Source organism: Melospiza melodia, chromosome 2 (assembly GCF_035770615.1).
Source record: "Melospiza melodia melodia isolate bMelMel2 chromosome 2, bMelMel2.pri, whole genome shotgun sequence".
Taxonomy (NCBI): Eukaryota; Metazoa; Chordata; class Aves; order Passeriformes; family Passerellidae; genus Melospiza; species Melospiza melodia.
This window is the reverse complement of record NC_086195.1, coordinates 89,574,618-89,598,419: the sequence shown is the minus strand read 5'-3', so window position 1 is coordinate 89,598,419 and position 23,802 is coordinate 89,574,618. Positions and strand designations below refer to the sequence as shown.

Here is a 23,802-nt window from a genome sequence, read left to right as displayed (position 1 = left end):
CCTGGAACAGCAGAACTCAAGGGTATATACCCAGGATAGGGGTGGCATATGTCCTCAGAGAGGACAGTGGGGCTGACAACTCTGTCCTGCCTCTCACTTGCCTCATCTTCCCCTCAGATCACCCCATTTGCATGCTGCTCCTTTTCAAAAATGAGTCCCTGCTCCTTCTATCTCCACTTTTGGACTTCAATCTTCCTTCCCCTGCTGTGGAGGACAGATAATGCTGTCTGCTTTCCCTCCTTTTCCCTTTCCTTCCCCCAGCCAGAATTCACCAGATGGATTCATTTATTTCTCTTTCAGAAGCTGTCTGTGATGAACATCTCTGCCAAGGCTGCCAGGGATTGGTAGGGAGCCAGATGCTTCGACCACAGCCTTTCCCTGTCAGCCATGAGCCTGTATGAGCTCACATTGAAGTTGTTTAAAGTTTTAACAGCACCTCTGTGTGAGCTAATCTTAAAAACAGATTAACCCTTAAAAAGGGCTGGGTCAATTTTTTCCCAAGATATGAAGGCCATGTAAAGCCCTTGCAGAGGTTCCATCGCTCCCCATGGCCCCTCATGGACACTGTCCTAGGGCCCACAGGCAGGGCAGGAGAGGAAATTCAGTGTTTTCCCTCAACCCCAGCATGTCCCCTGCAGGCAACCATGGATGTATCCACGAGGTCAACCTTCAGTGTGGGCTGAAGTCAGGTGTCCTAAACCTGAGACTCCATCAAATACCACTGTCCTTAGCAAAGAGCCAAAATTCAGCTCAGTGAACCAGCCTGGGATGGTTTTAGATGCATCACTAAACCAGTGGCAATCACTAAAACCAGTATGAAGTGACAGAAATGCAAGCCACATGGGAGGGTGTATTTACCTGGAATGGAAGAACCAGCACCAGTGTGTTGTTGCAACATGAGGCACGCACATCCCTGCGGAGGTTGGTGCAGTTGCTGTATCAGAGGTGACAGCTACTCTGGCCAGAGTAAGAGAGAAAAGGCAGAGAAAGAATAAAAGTAACATTTTTCCCCCTCCAGAACTTATTTTACATCATCCCCCGTGACAAGGAGCAGCATTTCACCACAGCAAAAGCAAGTCAGCTCTGTGACTCAGAGTGCTCTCAGAAACTCAGCTGTGGTGTCATCTCACAGAGCCTGTGACAGTTCACAGGACTGTTGCTGTATCAGGGGTACCCAAGCACACCAGGCCTCTGCAAGTGGGTTCAATCCCTGTTTGGGCCATTCCCTTAAGGGTTAGACTCAATGATCCTTGTGGGGGCCTTTCATCTCAGAGTACTCTGTGTAATTCTGCGTAATGTTTCTGCACTCTGAAGCTTTGCAGAGGTTGCAAAGCAATGTCAGGAAACCTCGAAAGGAACAAAAATGACCTGGTGTCTGCTATAAATCAAGGATACCACCACTGCCCAGCTTGCAGCTAAACTGATTATAAAGGGAAGCATATGCCCAGCAAATGTGTGGCTCCTGTGCAACAAATTTTCCCCATCTTAACAAGGAAATCAGTTCCCTAATTTGAGTCCAGGTCTGCTTTTCGTCTGTGCTGCGCAAATACACCCCAAAGACAAGTTGTGTTTTGAACAAGTGTGGAAGCACAAGCTGTCCACAGCCACAGAAGAAGAGGAATGTGCAGAGAGGCTGAGTTTCCCCTCTCCTGCAGCAGCTGAGCATAGCATAGGGAACATTCTCTTATTCAAGGGTTTCAATTCTGCCAAGTCAGGCAGCATTCCCAGCCCTGGACTTCATTTGAGGTTTGTAGGCATTACCTCTTCACAGACTTCAACAAACCTTAGCAGAGCCTGCTGGACTGACCTGGACAAGTGTATCTGTGCCAGGAAATCATCTCATCCACCTGCCCACGGCATTCTGCTCCTCCAGAGCAAGCCTGTGAGATAAGGCAGCTGAGACAAGGGAAGCTGCTCCCACAGAGTGGTAGGCCAGTTTTTTGGCCTCTGGGAAGTTAGCACAAAGATGCAGAAGGGACAGACTCAGAACAAAGAAATGTTTGCTCCTTCCCATGCTGCCTGTTGGGAAGGGAGATCTCTCTGGGGGAGAGCCTGGGGACTAGAAAGAAGCATTGAAGGATGGACATGGCTCAAAATAGCTCTGACTGAGACAAGCCTGAGAAAGGCAAAGAAAAACACAGAAAAGCATGGACCACTCCAGCAAGGAGTTGGTCCCATGGAGCAGAACTCCCCTACCACACATATGGGATCCACCCAGATCCATTTCTTCCCCATAAACACTTCCCTCCTTATGTATTTTCCCTTCAGTTACTGATTTGATCTTCAGTCCATTTTACAGCTGTTTTTGAGAAACTACAGCTCACCAGAAGCTTGTACTAGCCAGATTCCTCACTTTCATTTGGTTTCCTTCTTCTCAGACACCTCTTGCTTTGTGAAGTGCAGTGTGTGTGAGGAGTAATATGCCTCTGTGTGGAAATGTCAAATGTATTACATTTTAGTCTGGGCTGTAGGAATAATGCATTTATTTCTAAATAAAAAAACAAAATTGATTTATTGCCTTCTTGTCAACCAAACAGGGGACGAGGCTGTCAAAGGAAACACATGCCAGTAAGAAAAAATTGACAGGTAATTTCTGTTACATAAAGAGAGAAATATCCAAGTTAGCCCATTTGACAGCACATATCACTGCATTACAACTGATGGTCATCAAAAAAGACAACCTTGGAAGAAACTCCCTCTGTGAGCTGGCAGACTGGAAGAGCAGAAAGGGTGCTGGTTTTGTACTGGAGAGTCTTTGGGATATTTACACAACAGAACCTTTAAAACTGAGTTTTATTGCACAAACAACAGGGAGCAAAATCCCACACCTGTGTTTCAGGGAAGCTGGACCATGAATGAGTTGGGTCACAGACCCACAGGGCAGGGTGGTGTGGAGTGACCAGGACCTCACACTCATGTTGGAGCCAGTGGAGCAAACTCAAAGGGGATGCTGAGCTACAAAGGATCCTGATAGTGCTTGGTGCCATTTGAGAGCAATCCTGGTGCAGCCAAAGGATGTTCACTCACCACCCCAAAAAACACCTCTGCTGTGCCTCAGTGGCTGTTGTTTACCAGAAGGCATCAGCAGGAAAGCGTTTGACTCTAAGTATCTGTAGCTAACTGCAGAAGCAATCGCTTCCAGGCTGGCTGCACAAACCTGGCCCTGCTTGGAGGAAAGAAGAAAGAGGCATCACTGGCTGCTTTCAGTGACCCAGTGAGGAAAAAGCTGCTCATAAAAAAAGTCTCAGTGGTGCAATGCACCACCAACATGGCAGGGCACTGCAGTCCCCCTCACAAAGCAGGGACTGGGGCCTACAACATCTACAGCAGGAGACAGGCAGAGAATTTGCAAAAACATTTTTTTTGCCTCCATGACATAGAGTTGACAGATGCTGCCTTCACTGTTGTCAAATTGACTTTTACATGACTCCTAATCTTGCTGTTTTACAAAGCAGTGGAAGAGGCAGTGAGGGATAAAGACAGAGGCTCTTGGAGGGGCTCCTGCTCAGGGCAGGTTTCCCTGCTCAGCAGCACAGCCATCACAAATCACGCTCCTGCCACCACACACTCCAACACTTCCCTTCCCACTGCGCGTACTTCAGCACGCTGCTTTGTAAAGCAAGCACATCTCTTCCAAGGTCATTTATGCAAGGGGTGTTAAGAGATAAAAAGAGCACCTTGTTGTGTTTTCATGGTACTAACAAATACCAGGTATTTCCTACATGAACTGATGGGCCTAGCTGTTACAGATGCTTAACAGCTCACAGATAAAACTTTCTAAGAGGACAGGGTTTGTTTTTTAATCCAGAAGGCAAAACAAAAGTCAAAGTAGAACTCCCAGAGATTAATAAAGATCCAAATCCCCAAGAATAAGCACTATAAATTCTTCTTACTAGTCTTTAAACAGATTAACAGCTTCACTGTTTATCATTATACTCCAGCTAGAATTTTGAGGTAGGTGTGAAGTTATCTACCTTAAGAGAGTTGATGGTAGTGCAGGAAACCTGGATCCAGGATCTGAAACCTGAATCCAGGATCTAAAACCTGCAGAGCACAGATGCAGAAAAATACTGCAAAGCAAGTAACTGCAATGCAGGAATAAGTTTTCTGAGCAAATCAACCCCAAAAGAGATGGTGATGGGGAATGAGATTTTCAGTCCACTGATACCATGAAGATGAGGGTGCAAAAACGTACTAACAGCGATACAAGAAGCACCATAAAAGCCAAGCAAAACATCTCAGTAAATTTAAACAGTGAGCACTGTTGCTATACCAAATGGCTATTAAATTATTGCAAAGGATAAATCCTGAAAGTCATCAGCCAAGATGATCACACAGCTTCCTAGCTGTGTATCAGAAGGTACCTGCACAAATGGGAACACACCAGGGGTATGAGAACACAATAACTTCCAAAGGGCATTGTGGCAGAGAGAGCTTTTGCTTTCTCACATCTATCAGATCAAAACACAACATATCAGCAATGACAGCCTTCTGGGACACTTCAAATGGGACATCCAAGCAAAAGGGTCTGCTGAGTAAAGAAAAAAAGGGTGAGGGGAAAGGGGTGTTAAGCAACCAATCACTTGAATGAACTGGGTTTGTAAGACAGAGATGCAGGAACAAACTGCAGCTGTTGAGAGAAGCAGTAGGTTTTTTCAGCAGGTCTCTTTGAAGGAGAAAAGGCCCATCCAGAAATTCTTGCCAATCTGTAAATTATAAAAATTGAAGCTCAGAGGGCAGCACGCTGGTTAACTAGAAATGTTGAATTGCCCTGAATTGTATATAAAAGAACAGTAAGACTAAGACCCACTTTTCCTCATTACTACCATCATCTTCTCCACTGTAATCTTGCCAAAAGAAGCCCACTTAGTCCCTGGGCAGGAATGATTTCTGCAGTAGAGTTGGTGCCATTTTCCTTTCAACAAATATTGGGGAATGGCCGTGATTTCTCCTGGTTCTGGAGCGAATGAGTACGGTCTTCATGCTCCACAGAGATGCTGTTGTCTGCTGCCCTCTAGCTTTTAACTGCAGCTTTCGATGCAAGGCAAACAGAAGCAGCAAATCCTTTAGTCCCAATCCAGTCAGTGGGAGCTTTCCAATTCAAGATCATAATTAGATTAAAAGCCATTGTAAGATGGGATCTTCCTTCCTTCCTTCCTTCCTTCCTTCCTTCCTTCCTTCCTTCCTTCCTTCCTTCCTTCCTTCCTTCCTTCCTTCCTTCCTTCCTTCCTTCCTTCCTTCCTTCCTTCCTTCCTTCCTTCCTTCCTTCCTTCCTTCCTTCCTTCCTTCCGCCACTTCCTTCCGCCACTTCCTTCCGCCACTTCCTTCCGCCACTTCCTTCCGCCACTTCCTTCCGCCACTTCCTTCCGCCACTTCCTTCCGCCACTTCCTTCCGCCACTTCCTTCCTTCCTTCCGCCACTTCCTTCCGCCACTTCCTTCCGCCACTTCCTTCCGCCACTTCCTTCCGCCACTTCCTTCCTTCCGCCACTTCCTTCCTTCCTTCCTTCCTTCCGCCACTTCCTTCCTTCCTTCCGCCACTTCCTTCCTTCCTTCCTTCTCTTTCCATCTTTCTTTCCATCTTTCTTTCCATCTTTCTCCTTTATTCCCTTTCTTCTATGTCTTTTCTTTCTTTGATTTCCACTGACTGCAGGCTTACTGACCCTCAAACAGCCCACCTCCATGCCCAGCTCTAAACAGAAACCCTAGAGCACACAAGTCAAATACTGTGTCTGAATCAGCAAGCTACTTGTGAAAAAAGAAGTTTCTATAACACAGGGAGGGGGGGAAAAACTTCTTCAAGGTGTAACAGAGCAGAGAAACTTCTGGCAAATCTTCGTTTGGTTTTGGGATACCAGGAGAAAAATGTACTGAAAGGTGTTACCCTTTTGCTTGATACAGTCTATTTTAACACAGAATTCAGCAAAGGTCTGGTCAGGAATTCCTGACCTAAATCCTCAGGAATTCTTTTATTAATTTTCAGTCCTTCTATTCCTTAATCTTTTTTGTCTAGATGGTCTAAGATTTCTGAAACTCTTCAAGATGGGATTTTTTTGTCACTGACTCTGAATAATTATTGGGGGTTTTATACATGACAGCAGTTTATGGATATACCTCCAAAATGTATCCACAGAGAAGCTTTTACATGCCCTGATATATAGAAAAAAATGGTGGGGACATTAAACACCACCTCAGAGGCTCTGACCAAAAAGCGCAGAGGTCACAAGCAGATGCCTTGGTTTATACAGATGCCCAGCAGAGCTTTTTAATGAAGGCTGGTCCCTCTAGACACCTCTGATGAAAGCTGAATAACCTGTCAGAGCACAGCCCCCAGGTCCCTCACAGCACAGAAAGTACAGCACAGTAGCAGAGGCTTTTCTCTTTGCTCCACCTGCACCATTTTGCAGCTGAGCCCCCGTTGCAGTAAATAACTTTCTAGGATCCCATTCAAGCAAGAGCGGGACTTGATCCTGGTGGAATATTCCAACTCAGAATATTCTGAGAGTCTTCTTCTGTGGTTCTGTTGGAGAGTGCCCAAAAGAGAGCTACGAATACAGGCCTTGAGGGGAAGCCGTGTGAGGAGCGGCTCAGGGCACCTGGGCTGTCCAGCCTGGAGGAGACTGAGGGGAGCCCTCATGGCGGGCACAGCTTCCTCGGGAGGGCAAGAGGGGGAGCAGGCACTGATCCCTTCTCTGGGGTGACCGGTGACAGAACCCCAGGGAATGGCCTGAAGCTGTGTCAGGGGAGGTTTAGGTTGGATATCAGGAAAAGGTTCTTCACCCACACGGTGCTTGGGCACTGGAACCCGAGAGAGCTCGAGAAGCGTTTGGACAGTGCTCTCGGGCGCATGGTGTCACTCTTGGGGGTGGTGCTGTGCCGAGCCAGAAGCTGACTGGTTGATCCTTGCGGGCCGCTTCCAGCGCGGCGCACTCCGCGTGCCCTTCTCCCTGTGCCCCTGTGTCCCCGTGTCCCCGTTAACTTCCCGCTACGGAGCGCGGATCCCTCTGGGAGCCACCGCCCCGCCCCTCCGAGCCCCGCCCTCCCCGCCGTTCGCGCTTCCCATTGGTTGGGGTGCCCGCCCGTCAGCGGCCGTTGCCGTGCGACCGACCCCGCCCCGGGGGCGGCCATGGGGGCGGTACCGCCCTTGGGGAGGTGCGGGCCGGCGGCAGGGGGGGCTCCGGTACCGGCACCCGCACCCATACCCATACCCATGCACGGCGCGGAGGAGACGGCGGCCGGGCCGCGGGTGAAAGCGGCGAGCACGCAGACCGACAGCATGGCCGGTGAGCCGGGCTGCGGGGGTGGGAAGGAGGGCGGGCCGGGCCCTGGCCCGCCGTGACGGAACCGTGGCCCCGCGGCGCTGACGGCGGGCCGGGCCGGGCCGGGCCGGGCCGGGTCGGGTGGGTGGGTGTATGTGAGGGAGGTGTGCGCTGAGCGGCCCCTCGCGGGTCTCGCCTCACCCACCGGGTCCTGCCAGGGACCGCCTGGTCTGTCCTCTGTTCAGGGGACACTTTCAGCCTCATACCGGGGCTGTTCGGAGAGCCCGCGCCTTCCCTCTCTACCGGTGATGCTTCACAGAGTGCTCCTGACCGCCACAGACAGTGCAGTAATGTGTATATATACATAAATATACATATATCTACATATGTGTATATATATGCATATATGTACGTGTGTGTATATATAAAGTATCTGTGTACTTATATGTACCTATACGTTCATAAGTAAATATGCGTATAAGTATAGATAGCATATCTCTAGTACATAAGAATATAGATACTTTATATATATATATTTATATGCACTTGATACTATATATTTATAGTGTGTGTGTGTACATTTATGCTACATATACAGTGTGTGTATGTATACATAAAGGATATATATACTTATTTGTGTAGTATCTTTAGCATATATCTATAAATTTAAAAAAAAAAATATATATATTCTCCATCCTCCCCCAGTCCTTCTTGACAACACCCTTCTCCACGAGGGCCTTTTGATAACATAGGTTTGTATTTTGCTCCCCCCTTCCATCCCATTACAGCAATTTCTTGCCCTATACCAGGTATATTTAATGTGCATACAATGCAATGTGCAGGAAAATGCTCACCTGCGGGGTTTTCTAACTAACTGCACGGCAGGCCTATGGTATGGGTTTGGTAGAGAGCAACTTTCTCACAGGGCTGGGGGTGCCCAGGAGAAACAGATGCTGGTAGATTGCACAGACCCCACTGCTGTGTCCCAAGGGAGTGGTGTGTGCATACAGATGTGATGTATATGTGGTTCTCAGCACCATGGCAGGGCAGCCAGCTCTCCTGGGTGGACATATGACTTTTGTTTCATCCCAGTTTCGTGGAAAGCCTGCTTCCAAGCAAGCAAAATTTATTAAATCTGAAAATGGGTTTTAGTTTCCTTTTCCCAGGCAGCAGAATGATGTCAGTGGAAGCTTCCTCCTTGGTGTCAAGCACTTGTTAGAAGCTTTCAGGCTTTGGGCTAGGAACTCCTGCACTGTTGGCAGGACACAATCCTGGATCCGAGCCATGTCCGGGTAGGCTGTGCTCTGCTCCTGTTGGCTTCCAGGTGCAGCAGGGTTTATGGCACCAGCCTCCACACACACACACATACACACACACACACTTTCCCTGGAGCATGCCTCGCCTCACTGAAGCAAGATCCATAACTAGGAGGAATAAAATCATACCTTTGTGTGAGGTGGGCCTGATGCACCTGGAGAGATCACTCCTCTTATGTGGCTTTGCTCTGTGTAGCAGAGAGCCTGATTCCTTTATTTCCCCAGTCTTCTGCAGTTGCTTTTAATTCTGTAAGGCATCTTCTGCCTTTTTTCCAGTCCATTTTAACCAGCCTTCTCTTCATCCTGTTGAACCTAAGGGAATGTTTAACTGCCTGAGGTAAGATGCAAACACTCAAATATGATAACTGTAACTAAAGATCTTTCCTTCTTCAGAATATTTTCCTGCTTCTCAATATAAATTCATGTCAGGATGTTCTTCAGTTTGTTTCCCATGCATTTGAGAGGTCACATTTGGGTTAGGTGCAAGAAAACAAAGAGTAATTAAAACTATTTCGTGGTGCATGCAGTTTTAAGTCTACTCTGTGTGCCACAATGTGGGCCATTGTAGAAAACACAAAGGTGTGTGTGTTTGCATTGGTATAAATTGCACTGTTGGTTTTACCTTGCCACTTGGGAACTGTACATGTGTGTGCCATGACAGGAGTAAACAGGGGCTGTAATGAGAATGAACTCAAGTGCCCATTTAACAAAACAGATTCTGCTTCTTTAGGTGTGGCCTGTAGACTTTCTTTTTACTGTTTGCTTTTAGTACAGGTGACAGCAGGTCTTGGTGTGTGCCTCTTGCCATTTCTAGCACACGTATCTGACTGTGCTAACAGGTGCCCCTTGCAGTGCTGGTGCCAAGTGGGGTAGCAGAGCTGGGCAGCCTCAGGAACAGTGGACAATGTGGCATCAGATAGTGCTGCTGACAGGCCCATATTTGCTTTCCAAACCACTCTTATGTGTGAAAAAAGCTGCTAAAATACCATCTGAAAATGGTGTTTCAGTCATGGATTGCATATGTTTATCTGTTGTTCTAATTGTTTGGGTTCACAGACATGTCATTAAACTAACCTCTCCCTCAGCTAGGCAATCTTAGTATCTGATTATATCTCTTCCAAGCTGCTAGACCTACTTAACGAATGTTTTTCTCTGTTCTGTTCCATTCTTGCCACTGCCATTACCTCCTTTGCAAACACTGTAACATTTGTGGGAAAAGATAGAAATACTACTATTGTCAGACAGCACATGTGAGACCTGCAGAGGAATATGTGTTCATTACAGCTCTCTGTAAGCACCCCTGAAATGGGGACTGGAGATATTTCCAAGACTTTATAAACTTCTTGCCAAGTGTGAGGCAAGATAGCTTTACATCTGGAATGGTGCAAGCTTTACTGAGCAGCACAGTCAGTGCTTCCTCCTTTTTCCTTTGTGGGGCACTCAGTAGTGCTGAGTTGTGCCGGCCCTCACAGGACAACTTCCAGATTTGGACTAGAAGCACAGCACAAGGTGGTGCTCTGAGAAGGGATTTTTGGATTTGGATATTTTGTCAGAAGTGACAGCCTGAGCAAAAGGTTTAAATTTTTGTAAAAAAGCTAGCCAAAATCTAAGCAGACTGTGAGAATCCAGAAGCAGGATCTCCAGAACTGATGTAACTGGAAGGTTTCACAATAGCTCATCCTCTCTTGCTGCAGGCATCAGTGTAAGATCATGATGTGTGTGCCTGAATATTTTTGCCCTCTTCTGTGGTGAGCCTGAAGCTGAATTAGAACCTGTCTCAGATTTCTCTAAGCGTCTGTGAATCAGTTGAGCACATTAAGTTTTGTGGGGTCTGATGGTCTGATCTGTGATTTCTGCTCTACCCCTCTGAGTCCAACAAACTCACTGAAGCTCAGTGAAAATTTCACCAGTTCTTCTTGTTGTGCAAATCTGATCTCTGCATCTAGATGTGAGCATCATGAGTTGGCAATAACTGCCCTGAAAGGGATGGTGTGGATGTAGCTGCTGCAAGAGCAGAACCAGCTTCTGTAGCAGCTGTGGTATAAAAGACTTGAAAAATAATGTTCAGCAATATGGAGTTTCTTTATAAATATTCTCTAATTAATATTTCTCTTTTTTTCTTCAAAACAGGTCAAATGCCAAGACTTTCTAAGGTCAATCTTTTTACTTTATTAAGTCTCTGGATGGAGCTCTTTCCCTCACATGAGCAGCAGAAAAAATCCCAGGTAAAATGTCTGTGCTTATTGTTAATTGGTCTTTCTGAAGGGCTCCTTCAGTGAATTTAACCCAACTGCTCTTTAGATGACACATAGTCCAGATGAAAAAAAAAAACAAACAACCAAATGTAGTAAACTTTTTTCAAATATTTCTTAGAAGTAGAAAAAAATCCAGTAGTAGGAGAAAAATAGCAAGATGGCTAAATAGCATGCTCTTTCTGAAAAACTGTGAAAGGCAAGATACTTACCCCAAGAGGTGAGGCAAGTACTAAAAATCAGCCAGTGTTTTAAAGAGCATGACAAAGGAGGTGTGGTATGTACCCTGTGTGGAAAGTCGGTATGGTTGTTGGTGCAGAGAGACTCTTGTAGAGTTACAATGTTCATGCTTGTAGATGAACAGTTCCTTTATACCGTGGAGGTGTACACGAGTACTTGAAATGTTTGCTGGTCAAGAACTGCTGGTAACTACTTTAGTGGCAAGGAAAAGAAGCTGCCCTTGAGAGTGGGTCTTCTAAACTGTAACCAGTTACTCTTCAAAGTCAAGAGGCATTTTCAGACTGACCTGGAACAGGATGTCCTGTTGTGATCAGAGTTGTTACTGGGCTTTTAAATGATAACTGCATTGTGCAGAGCATACCCATGTGCTAAGATCCATAGCACATGTATCAGCCAGGGCAAGAAGAGATAGGAGAATAACCTGAGTGACAATTAGGCCTAATTTTCGGAGCTGGGTATGTCCCAGGCTAGATCTGAAGGAGGAATAGATGAGCAGCAGCTACAGCCGTCAAAAGCAGTTTGAAATTTAGTAATTCAGTTAGAAATGTCACTTGGCTTGTACGTAGGGCTTTAGTGAAGTCTCATTTCTGTAACCACAAAGCAGTTGAATAATTTACAGATCTAAGACAGCAGTGTTCAGTAGCAGCTGGATTGCTTAAAGAGATCTGTGTCACCAGCTTCATCAAACTAGTTTTTATCCAGTTTTTTCACAATACATGGGAATCCAGATGTAGTAGCTCTTGTCTGTGGTGTGCAGACTTCTTCCATGGAAGATTCTTTAGAACCAGGATTCATTACATAAATGAAGAGGTGAAATAAAGCTAGGGAAGCTATTGGCTCCCAGGATAGTCAGGCTTAAGACAGAAATTAAATTCATGAGCATTTCCAGATGCTGGCTGATTCAGAGAAGTTTCCAGCTATAATTGACAGAATTTTCTATGCTGCTTCTGGATTTTGTTAAGGGCAAAGAAATGACCAGAAAAAAATCAGGAATTTGTGAGAAGTCCTTCTTTGGAGTTTGACAGAGACATGGCACCCTGATATTAACCAGCACATGTGAAAAGAAAACAACAAGAAATGCTTAGGAAAGTGCAGATTGTTTAATGATTGGCTTGTACTGAAGAGCTCTGTGCTCTACTGCTGGTTGGTTACTATTATCCAAGGAAGAGATGTAACATCTTTATGGAATCAGTGTTGAAAAAGAGTAAAATAATAATAATAATGCCTTTTTCTGTAGGTGAAGAAGAGTGGTCTGGTTGTGGTGAAAAATATGAAGATTATTGGTCTTCATTGCTCCAGTCCAGACTTGCATGCTGGCCAGATTGCACTCATTAAACACGGATCAAGACTTAAAAATTGTGATCTTTATTTTTCCAGAAAACCATGTTCAACTTGTTTAAAAATGATTGTAAATGGTAAGCAATGACTGTAGTAGAGTGGGAGTAAATGTTACACTTGTCATTATAAACTGAAAGCCTGTTTTCTCTTTGGACTGTCCCACTTGTGAATGCCAATCCCTGATTTGTGTAGTGTGCATTGATGTTTTCCATAAGGAAAAAATGAATGTACATTTCTTGGAGCTGATGGACAAGAAACTGGGGTTTGCTGCCAAGACCCTGTTTCCCTGTAATTTGCAACCATTATTACTGATGGTGCTTGTCTCTCGGCTGGGATGCACTGCTGAGGTTCTGACTGTCCTTTTGCACTCTGCCAGAGCAGCCCTAAGCCTCATGACAAGGCCTAGATGGATGTATTTTCCCTTGCTTTCCCTTTGCTTGTCACTGACCCCAGGGAAGAGTGGGTTTTTATGCAGAAATCACAGGGAGTACTTAAGGGTTTCCTTTCCCATGAGATACGAAGACAAACCAGATCATTCACTTCCAGAAATGGGATCTGCCGGTACAGCCCTTCTGCAAATATTGATTTTTAATCTCAGCGGCAATGTGCTGCTGAGTGCTAAGTGTCAGTGCTAACTGTTTTTGTGTGTTGCTAATTTATCTGTTGTATGTAAGATGCAAAATTAGGCAGTCACAAAGATCTGGGAACTTGGGTAACTCAAATTTTTATCTGTAGTCTGATTATCAAGTTGGATAACCCTTGATACTTGTATCTACCACCATTTTTGTTGTCTAGACACCCCTTAGGGAGGACTTGGGGCCTTAAAGAAGCAAAACCAGGGTTAGACAATAGTGTGTTGAATATGAGCTTTATGTTCCACTGTGCTTGCACGGTTCCTTCTGCTGCATTATCTTCTCTTCCAGCTGGGGTCAACAGGATTTCTTACTGGCCTGCAGATCCTGAAATCAGCTTGCAGAGCGAGGTATCCAATCCAATGAGCACTGAGGATGCAAAGCTGGATGCCAAAGCAGTGGAAAGACTGAAGTCAAACAGCCGTGCTCGTGTGTGTGTGTTGCTTCAGCCTTTGGTGTGCTACATGGTGCAGTTTATTGAAGAAACTTCCACCAAGTTTGATTTTATTCAGAAAATAGCAAAATCACAGCCTGACTGTAACACTGACTTTTATACTGCATGTAGGCAAGAGAGAATAAAAGAGTATGAAAGTTTATTTCTAATTTCAAATGAGGAAATGCACAAGCAAATATTGATGACAATGGGACTGGAGAACCTCTGTGAAAACCCATACTTCAGCAACCTTAGACAGAATATGAAAGATCTTGTCTTGGTCTTGGCATCAGTGGCTGCCAGCGTGCCTGTCTTTGGATGCTTTGGGTTTTACAGGAGCGGATCCCAGCGAACAAATGAGGCAGAGGATCAGTGTTTGCCCCAGGACGTGGCCAGGCACTGCATGATACAGGCCAGGCTGCTTGCCTATCGGACAGGTGAGTCCTTACTGGGCTGAAGGAATGATCAGTAGGGGGCTCAGCAGTAGAGCAAGTTCCTCGTTTCAGTCTTATTCTTCCAAATACTTCCTTGAGCAAGCTGCTCAATGCCATTCCTACCCGTGTGGAATGAGTGCAACAATAATAGTAAAGACTCCTCAGGGGCACACAGTATTGTGTGTGAAAGCTTTCCATGAGGAAATCAGTGCAGGTGTTTCACATACAGTGCTGGCAAACCCTGCCCTGCCAATGTGTCCAACTGAAAATAGAACAGAATGACATTTAAATTCTTCAAGCTGCTCTGAGGCTCTTTTTACTGAAGTCTCACAAGATGCTTCTGTTATCAAATAAATGTCAATATTTCAAGCAGATTATGTACACTTCAGAAAAAAGCACTGAAATAATATCCTTCAGAAGGACATTAAGTACCATTATATTAAGTCTCCTAGTCCTAATGTTGTTAGTGGAAGTGCTTATATGTCTGGTGGGGATTTTCTTTGCACAGATGCTGGAGTTTTATGTCCAGGTTTCTGATGTAGAAAGATAGTTATTGATTCTCCCTTGATAGAGATGACTTCTGTTAGCTTCTTTATTCTCTCTGGCTACCAATGCAGGAAAGTGATAAGTTTTTCCAGAGAATAGAAAACTTGGTGGTACTCCATAGAGATGTTTTTGTACTCTAGATATGATAGTTGCTTTTTTTTAAACCATTGTAAGCAAACAAATAGTCCATGTACAAAGCTTAAACCAAAACTAATCCCCCAACACACCCATCCAAACCCAACCTGTTAAGTCAGGTACCCTCAGCAAATTTTGTCTCCAAAAATTGCAGAAATGATGTTTTTTAGATGTAATTCAGAAGTTTCATGGAACCAGTTATGAGTTCTTTGAACAGTTTCCATTATACAGAACAAGATGGAATGACCAAGCTTGAGTACTCTTGGGGCAGCAGAATTCAGGTTTAGCTGTAGTATTTAGCCTGGACTCAGGTCTGGGGTTTGAGCCAACTTTTATTGTACTGCAATGAAATTAAAATAAATAGCAGCTCACACACATATTTAGGTGCTTTACACTATTATATAGGTGCATATAAAGGGAGCAAGAACATAGGATGTTTTCTGTGCTGGTTTAATCAGTCATTATCATCATCTCTTCATCAGTGTCTAATAAATATGCAGAATATAGATGAAGACAGCTTTGATAAAGTACCTCTTTGGCAGGAAAGACCCTCTTTGAGTTACTGCATATGGCAGTGATACTAAGGATGATGGAAATGATTAATGGAAACAGTGTGTTCTGCAATATTAATCAATGGAAGCCTGAAATGTTTTTCTCCTTGATATGCTCAAGATTCTCATCAGTAGCTACTGGGGAAGATTTTCAAGCGCCATAAAAACCATCCAAGTCACATAAGGAAAGCTCTGTACCAGTTTTCCTATGGTGGTGATAGACTACACCACCAAAATCCAATTGTTAAAATTTTGTCTCTGAATTTGGTATAAAATAGGCCTAATTTTTATATGACTTCAGATCAAAGAAGCGTAAACTTAAAGAATAGCAGAAATTAAGTCATTAAATTAATGACTTAATAAGAAGGTTTCTATCAGTTAGCTCTCTCACATTTGTGAACCTGCCCATACATATTCTTGGCATGCATTTTCTTATCCATGTGTTGGTTGCTTCATTTCATTTGTGAACAGATGTACACAGCAAAATCTTAGAATGACTGCCTTGCAGTAAGAACACACCCAGCTTTTACAGTAGAATCATGTGATTTACAAACTTTTAATCTTTCTGCATTTCTTTCCTCCTGTTCACAAAGCAACAGTAAATGTTATTCCTTACTCTAGGATGTCATATGTTAATGTATAGGTAACTCAGAAATGCTTTATTTGTTATTTACTCCTAAAATATTATGTATTTTAGAGGATCATAAAACGGGAGTTGGAGCTATTATTTGGGCAGAGGAAAAATCGGTAAGTATTGGAAAAGTTACTTTTTCTTGAACTTACCAATTCATACACTGGATTTGCCCTTGTTATTTTCCTTTAAGTTTATACACTTCTGTTTTTCATGCACACACATGCAGGTTTAGTAACTAAGCTGATTGATTCATTGTAATGCTTTAAGATGAAGGAGAAGTAGAAATTATTTCAGTAACTACAACAGTTACTAAAATAAATGGGAATCCAGATGTAATAGCTCTGGATTTTTAGTGCACCCGCTTCCCCAGTCATTGTCAGTTATTCCAGGTATCCTGGCTACAAGGTGTTGCCACAGCTGCTGATCAGGCAGCATGTGTCCTGCAGAGCCCCTGCACAGGTGCAATTATAGCCTGATGGTCTCCTGAGGATATTTGTTGCAGTGAAATGCTGTATGGGCTTAAGCACATTCCTTTTTAGATCAAAGCTGTATTTTTCTGTGAATATTGTTACAGTGCTTTTTCCCATCCAAACAGAAAGTTTTTGTTCTTTGTATCTCTGTTTATGCATGCTACCAATCCCAGGAGGCCTCATTCTTCATGCAGCTGCAACATACTCTTAATTTGTTTTTAACACTTCCATCGTCAGCTGCTTACAGCTATTTTGTTTCTTTTTCTTACTTCAATCGCCAGTTGCCTCTTATCAGCCCCCTGGTCACTGAGTCTGTTAAAAGACTGGCAAAACACCATCTCTGGCACATCAGGGATGAACTCCAGCTGTATTTAATCATGTGCATTGTTAAGGAAGGACTAAATCCTTCAGACTTCTTGTCCCTGCTGTCATTATTACTTGCCAAAAGGAAAGCCTCAAAAGCCTGGTGCAGGTAACAGAGGTGTTACACTTCACCTGTGCAGTTCCTACAGGGCTCAGTGGAAAAGCTTCAGACAGGCATGGAGCAGTTGGCAAGAGCTGAGCTGTCTGAGCATGCAAAAGTATGCATTCCACTGTACTTTGACTTAGAACTCAGTTAAAATACCATCCAAATTTGATGCTTTGTTTCCTGTTGCAGAGAGGCTGTGATGGAACAGGAGCAATGTATTTTGTAGGCTGTGGTTACAATGCCTTTCCTGTTGGATCTGAATATGCTGATTTTCCACACATGGATGATAAGCAAAAAGATCGGGAAATCAGAAAGTTCAGATACATTATCCATGCGGAGCAGAACGCCCTGACATTCAGGTAATGGGTTTGTTCTCACCACGGAGAAGAATGAGATGGTTTGGGAACAATTCCACAATAAATGCATGTTGTGGTTTAAGCCCAGTGGGGAAGATGCACACCAGGCAGCCTCTTGCTCACTCCCCTGCCCCAGTGGAATGGGAAGAAGAATCAAAAGTAAAACTTGTAGGTTGAGACAAGAACAGTTTAATTGAAGCAAAATTTATTAATAATAGTAGATGATAATAAAAATGAAACCCAAGGTAAAAACAAGTAATGCACAATACAATTGCTCGCCAGCCACTGATCAATGCCCTACCCTATCAGCAAACTCTGATCAATGTCCCTTCTAGGTAACTCCCCCAGTTGATATACTGGGAGTGACTCTATCATGGAATATCCTTTGGTCCAGTTTGGGTCACCGTTCCTGCCTCTTGTGCAGCTCCTCACTGCCAGAATATGAATCAAAGCACTTGATTCAGAGTAAGCATTACTTAGCAACAACTAAAACATCAGTCTGTTTTCAACATTATTCTCATACTAAATCCAAAGGACAGCATTGCACCAGCTGCTGAGAAGAAATTAATTGTATTCCAGCCCAAACTAGGACAATGTATGATGTCACTGCGATGAATTGTGGATTGCAATCACAGTCTTTTTTATGCCTATGTGTAGAATTTGGATGTATATTGGCACAGTCAGCTCCTAGGGTTTCTTGAGATTTCTTATATGAACTTGGGTTTTAAAGGATATTGGCTCCTTCAGTTATTCTTCAGATACAAACCACTGGCTCTGGTTCTTGCTAGACCAAAATGAGGAAGTGTGGCAGTTGGTGAAGCTTCCAACAATAATAGGTGTGGAGACACGGGATGGGTGTTGTTCACAGATAGTGATACCAAGCCAGATTCCATTGTGTACTTGTGCACTTGATTAGAAATAAGTTGCTTCTGAGAGTAAATAACACTTCTTTGCTTGCTTTTTGAGGCATCAAATTTGTAACAATTGAAAACTACCAAGATACAAACTCTGAAATTCTGTTTTCTGATTGCTTGTAGGTGTCGAGAAATAAAGCCAGATGAGAGAAGCATGATATTTGTAACAAAATGTCCATGTGATGAATGTGTCCCTTTAATTAAAGGAGCTGGTATCAAGCAGATCTATGCAGGAGATGATGATGCTGGAAAAAAGAAAGCAGATATATCGTATATGAAGTTTGATGAACTTGAGGGTGTAAGCAAATTTACAGTAAGTGTCTAAATACACTGTATTCTAAAAACTGGGGCAGCATTGGTGGGAGATTAGAGTGAGCAGTCATCTGCAGCCAGCACAGAGGAGTGCTGTGCTGTTTAGTCAGGTGAGTGGAATTGAGAGGTTGCTCTGTCACAGTTCTGGGGAGCACTGCTGTGCCATGTGCCAGAGGATGGGGCAAGACCCTCTCTTTATCTACATGGAGGATTTCCCTCTAACTCACTGTTGTTGGAGGTGGTCTCTCCACATGGTGAAGTTCTGTCTGAGCCTCCCCTGTCACAGCATGACAGCTGATTTCAGAGGTTGCTGTGTGATTTTGTTGATCCTTCCAGCAGCTCCCAGAAGAGCTGTGGTGGGTTTCAAATGTGGCCAAGTGCACCTGCAGGCAGGGCAGTCTCCATGACAGACTGCAGCACTGTAGGTGTGAGCAGCTTTAACATCTGCATGCTGTAACAGTCATTTTACTCAAAGCAAGAGTGTTCAAGAGGGAGTCCTTGATTCCCCACCTCACAGGTCATGCCTTTCAGTGAAGGCCTGTAGTGTACTTTTCCTGTCTCACTTAGCTCCTTATTCTGTCTTCTGGAATAAGTAAACATTTTCTTCTTGTTTTATCAGTGGCAGTTAAGTCCATTGCACACTAATGCACTTGAATTCCATGACCCTACAGCCAGGGAAAGTAAGTATTTTTTTCATTAATTCATTTTATGACTGCAATCAATAAGTGAGATCACATTTTAAACTAACCTGATTCCCTCTGAGATTGTTTTGTCTTAGTCTTGATTTCAGTGAGTTAAATTTTGCTATGAAACATTTTCTGAGGTTTTTGAATAGATGAGCTGTTATAGTAATAACTAACTGTAGTAGGTGAACTAACTTGTAACAAAATGCTTGTCATTGACACACATTGCAAAATCTAGCAATGCTACTGTGAAGGTCAGCAACATGCTGCTTGGCACGTAGATAATTTTAGACTGCTTTATCATGTTTTAACTTTTGTTCTAGAAAGACATTTTAGATTGTGTTCTATAAAGAGTATCATTATTTTTCAAGATAAATTGGACTGGACTCCTTAGAGTCACAAAATCCTTGTTGACACACACCCCTGTAGCAAGGGACCTGTCATCTTTTCAAAACAGAGTTTAGATGAGTCTTACTTTGAAGCCTTTTTGTGCTACAAAACAGACCCATCATAGGCATCTGCTGTCAGCTACCAATCATTAAAATGTTACTCATCCAGAGGGGAAAACAACATGGAAAATGGCAGCTAAATAACTTTTGTGCTTCAGGCTTGAGCATGCAGTGTAAAGATGCATTGAGTACTGTGTCAGGAGCGTAAGACAGACTGAAGGTAGTTTTTGTGGCACACAAATAGCCACATACTCTGAGCAAATTCCTATCATGTACTGAGATATATTAGTGGAGAAGGTGTTTTGTTAGCTACTTCCTTGTGGGCTGGGGGAATGAGGGAGGGAAGGGCTCAGAGTAGTGTTTATGGCATTAGTGATCACTGCAAAACGTTAGGGCTTGTTTGTCCCTCTCTCTCTTAATGACCCAGCTGGAGAAAGATTAATCCCGGGGTACTTTGTTTGACAGCTTTTAACAAGGCTCATTTCTCTTACAATTTTCTTTAATGTGGTGTGCCTGCATTTTCAATACTGCACTGGTTTAAGTTCCTCTCTTTCCTTGGTGTATTCCTGTTAGATAATGATTATTGCATGTTCCTCTGTAAGGAGAAGAAGACAATCTCCACCCCATTCCCCACCCCCAGTGTTACTCCAGTGTCCCTGTCCATGCTGAGCATTGGCTATGTTTGCTGTTGTATTAATGGTCCATGCATGTTTTTTTCTTTAGATGGGGTCCAGAAAACAAAATCGCTGGATGACCAGCAGCACCAAAGCAAGAAACTGTGTCTTGGTCATTACTGAATAATTAAGCACTTCCTGCAGTCTTGCTTCGTACTTTTTATAATACAGCCTGTTTGCACTTTCAAATAAGGAAGAGTTTTATTTATTGTTTGGAAAGTGAATTTTAGAATAAGTTTATTTATGATGTCTTAAATGTTTTACAGCATTACCTGAAGGTCTTTTTAATTTAGAAGCTCCTGGCGAAAAAATGCTGCTTGTATTTTCTGTGAAAGTAACTGGGTGGCTATCATTTTTAACACATTAAAAAAGAAAACTGAAAGTTCATTGGTGGTAGATCAGAGTAACAATAAAATGGTGTCTTATTTGCTTGTGGTATGGATTGAGGGAATGGATTTATAAGTTCTGGGCTAGAAAATGGCAGAAATAAGCCGTACTTCTTCAAATACAGTCATCAAGGGAATCTTCTAGGAAATGGTAGGTAAATAATCACCAGCAACTCTCTCTCTTCTTGAAAGTGGCTTTTGCTTCTGAGTCTGCTTCTCAGTATAATGGACACAAAACCATTGGGATAGCAGTCATTACTAGCTAAATGGTTTGGAGACCAATCTTGTCTCTCATACACACTTCTACCATACAGCAGAGCTGTTTAGTTTTCTGGTACTTGCCTTGCTGCTCCATGTGCTTCCTCACATGTAGTCCATCTGAATTAATGAAGACTAAAATTAGCTTTTCTTTTTCTCAGTTTCTGGAGGCAGGCATAAAAGCATTTTACTGTATGTATCTCACTGGCACCTACATACCTGTGAAGATTGCTAGTGTTGAGGTTTTGTTAATCTTCAGTGACAGGCTCCTAGGACTACAGGAGCTAATAAACCATCAGTGTCCTGTTGTGTCTTAGATAGGATGATTTGTACCAGTGAAATAGCCCAAATCTTTTCAGGTGCTTTTCTCTTGGATGACTGCACTACAAGGGTGACATTGAAACAGCCCCTGGAACTGCAGTCTAGTGTGGCTAGTTTTGAAGGGTCAAGTAATGCATAACCAGAACAAAGAGTTGTACCCAGAATCTTTTGATTCCCATCTGTTTCCTGCTTTGAATCTGACCTCGAACTGTTTGTTTTAGCAGATGTCCCAAGACTTTCTGTTCACTCCTCTGCTGAGCTCTCCAGTGCAAATGCTTTAAATCTTTTTCTGTTCTTGCTGGTAGGATACGTAAACAGCCCTTTCCCAGTTCTTTCATGCGTCTTGTCTTTGCTGCTCTTCCTAAAGTCCTGGAAGGGGAATCATGTCCTAAGATGCATCTGTAGGTTCTTTTTGTTTCTTTTAGGTTTTGGAGAAGCTTGGAACTGCATAGCAGGGCTGTGACTGGATAGCGTACACTGTCCAAATTAGAATAAAAAGTGTGCTGCAGTCCACCCACTGAAACCTTCTTGTTTCCATAATCCATTGGCAATGGTCATCTACTTGAAGTAGAAGCAAGGAAAAAAACAGGGCCAGATTTAAGGCCCCTTCAAGTTTTATACTGATCAGTTTGCTGGTATCAAAATCAGTAAAATCTGTATCTTGATAGGAACAGCTGAAATTGAAAAGTCCCTTAAACTTCATAGGTGGCCTGGGTACACAGAGAAGTAAATGAAGTCAAATATCACACACATGAAATAACTACAGTGAATGCTGCTGCTAGTCTCTGCTTCAAGAGGAGTTAAGATTCTACCTTTACTTTTATTTACTTTTTTTAAAAAGAAGATTTTTTTACAAAACTTTCTGTGGAACTTGTAATCCCTTGTAAGGCTGAAGGCTTGGAAGCCTGGCTTTATTTCTGTCTTACTACATTCTACAGAATCTTCCAGAGGCTGAGAAATTTCTCTAGGCTCTGATCGTCAGTATAACCCTACCTTAATTTTTACTGGAATTACGAAGTAGGGACTTTATCTTGACCAACAGGAGCAATGCAAATAGGGTTCCTCTCTCAGCCTATGGACTCTGTAGGTGCTGCTCAGCTTGTCTGCTTACCAGGGAGAGCTACAGAATACTGGACATCTCCTTCAGTGCTTATTTTGCAAATCAACTCCAGGATGTTTGTTTCTTACATAAAAACTGCAAGGTATTTACTCAAGAAATGTAAAAGTTATATATTTTATACATTGTATGAAATTTGCATATGCATTTTGAGACTCATTCATTTCAGAACAATCATTTTAATTGCAGGTATTAACTATCAGTAATAATTTGGCCTTCTGACTGAGAATTACAGAAATTCTCTGTTAACTGTCTGCCTTACAGCAAAACATGCTTCCTGCTAATAAATTACTCTGACAGTAAGTACTGAAGTGTATTTTTAAGTGCTTTGGGTTATTAGGAACATTACAGAGTGCTTTGGAATGTTCACACTCCTTACAGGCCTTCCTCTGCTCTGCCTGAAGAATTTGTCTCAAATGAGACTGTGCCTCCTGTGAGCTCTGGGAAAGTGCTGGGATCCCATTCCTTGGCCCATGAGGATTAATTTCCTCTTCCTTGGGAGAATGGGAACTGCATTCGGGAGCACTGCAAGCTGCCACCTCCATGGCCTGTTTCTTGGTTGGAGAGGATCAAAGTGGACGAAGCTTTGACCATCCAACAGTAAAACTGGTTCCTGTCTCACCTCCTGCCTTGCTGCCCTGCATTGCATGTGTGGGCATCCCCAGGGGCCCCGGTTCCCAGTCCCCACAGAGCAGAGCAGGATCGCTGCGGTGACGGGGCCGAGGACAGTGCCCGTCCCCAGTGCAGCTGTAGGGCAGCAAGGCTGAACCATCAAGTGGGTGATGCTGGGGCTCTGGCCCACCAGGGGTTTCACATCCACCTGGTTCCAGCCCAGGCATTTGTACTGAAGGCCCAAGAGCCAGTGGAGTGTATTACAGCTATTCCTACAGTTTTCCTGTTCAGCTGAAAGGAATCCACTCAGTGCCCTCCAAGACTGGCTCATGTTGCAGAGCCACATACCGTATGTGGGGACAGATGGGAGATGCCTTTCAGAAGTGCTCTTGAACTGAAATGTCACTGTAGATCACAGTGAGCAGTCAGTGGGACACAGCCAGGCTGGCAAAGGGACAGGCTTCCCAGAGCCATATTTAATGTGGGGACTACTCTGAAAAGCTTGGTAGTCCTCTAAATAGGTTTTTTGTTTCAGCCATTGTGCCTGCAAACCAGACTCCAAATATCTGGCTTTAATTTCTTGGATCCAGTAAGTTACATTGCTTGGAGAATAGGAATGCAAAGAAGGCTGATGGTATGTGCTGATTTCAAATAGATCTGGGTTACAGTTGTGTTGGGTTAGTGTGGCAGGATTTTGGTCGTGGGTGGCTTCTGGGGTTGGTTCTGTGAGATGCTTCCAGAAGTTTTGCCCATATCTGACATCCAATGCCAGCCATCTCCAGGATGGATGAATCTCTGGCCAAGGCCAAGCCTAGTAGCCACCATGGTGGTGCCATGGGATAATAGATTTAAGAAGTGAAGAAAAGCTGCACCATTGCAGCCAGAGAGAGGAGTGGGAATATGTGAGAGGAGCAACTCTGCAGACACCGAGGTCAGTGGAGAAGGAGAGGCAGGAGGTGCTCCAGGCACAGGAGCAGAGATTCCCCTGCAGCCCCCTGGTGCAGAGCATGGGG

General features: G+C 43.8%; 1 protein-coding gene across 2 annotated transcripts; it reads left to right on the top strand.

Annotated features, from left to right (window-relative positions):
- The first annotated feature begins 7,121 nt into the window (after positions 1–7,121).
- Positions 7,122–22,480, top strand: CDADC1 (cytidine and dCMP deaminase domain containing 1). Of its 2 annotated transcripts, XM_063149290.1 has the most exons (9): positions 7,122–7,281; positions 10,704–10,798; positions 12,303–12,480; positions 13,327–13,905; positions 15,832–15,881; positions 16,897–17,066; positions 18,101–18,290; positions 18,909–18,969; positions 20,145–22,480. In XM_063149290.1, the coding sequence occupies exons 1-9, from the start codon at positions 7,125–7,127 to the stop codon at positions 20,216–20,218; spliced, it is 1,554 nt and encodes a 517-aa protein (XP_063005360.1). In that variant the 5' UTR covers positions 7,122–7,124; the 3' UTR covers positions 20,219–22,480. The 2 variants fall into 2 exon arrangements, with proteins under 2 accessions (XP_063005360.1, XP_063005361.1); XM_063149291.1 differs by lacking the exon at positions 18,909–18,969.
- Positions 22,481–23,802: the final 1,322 nt, after the last annotated feature.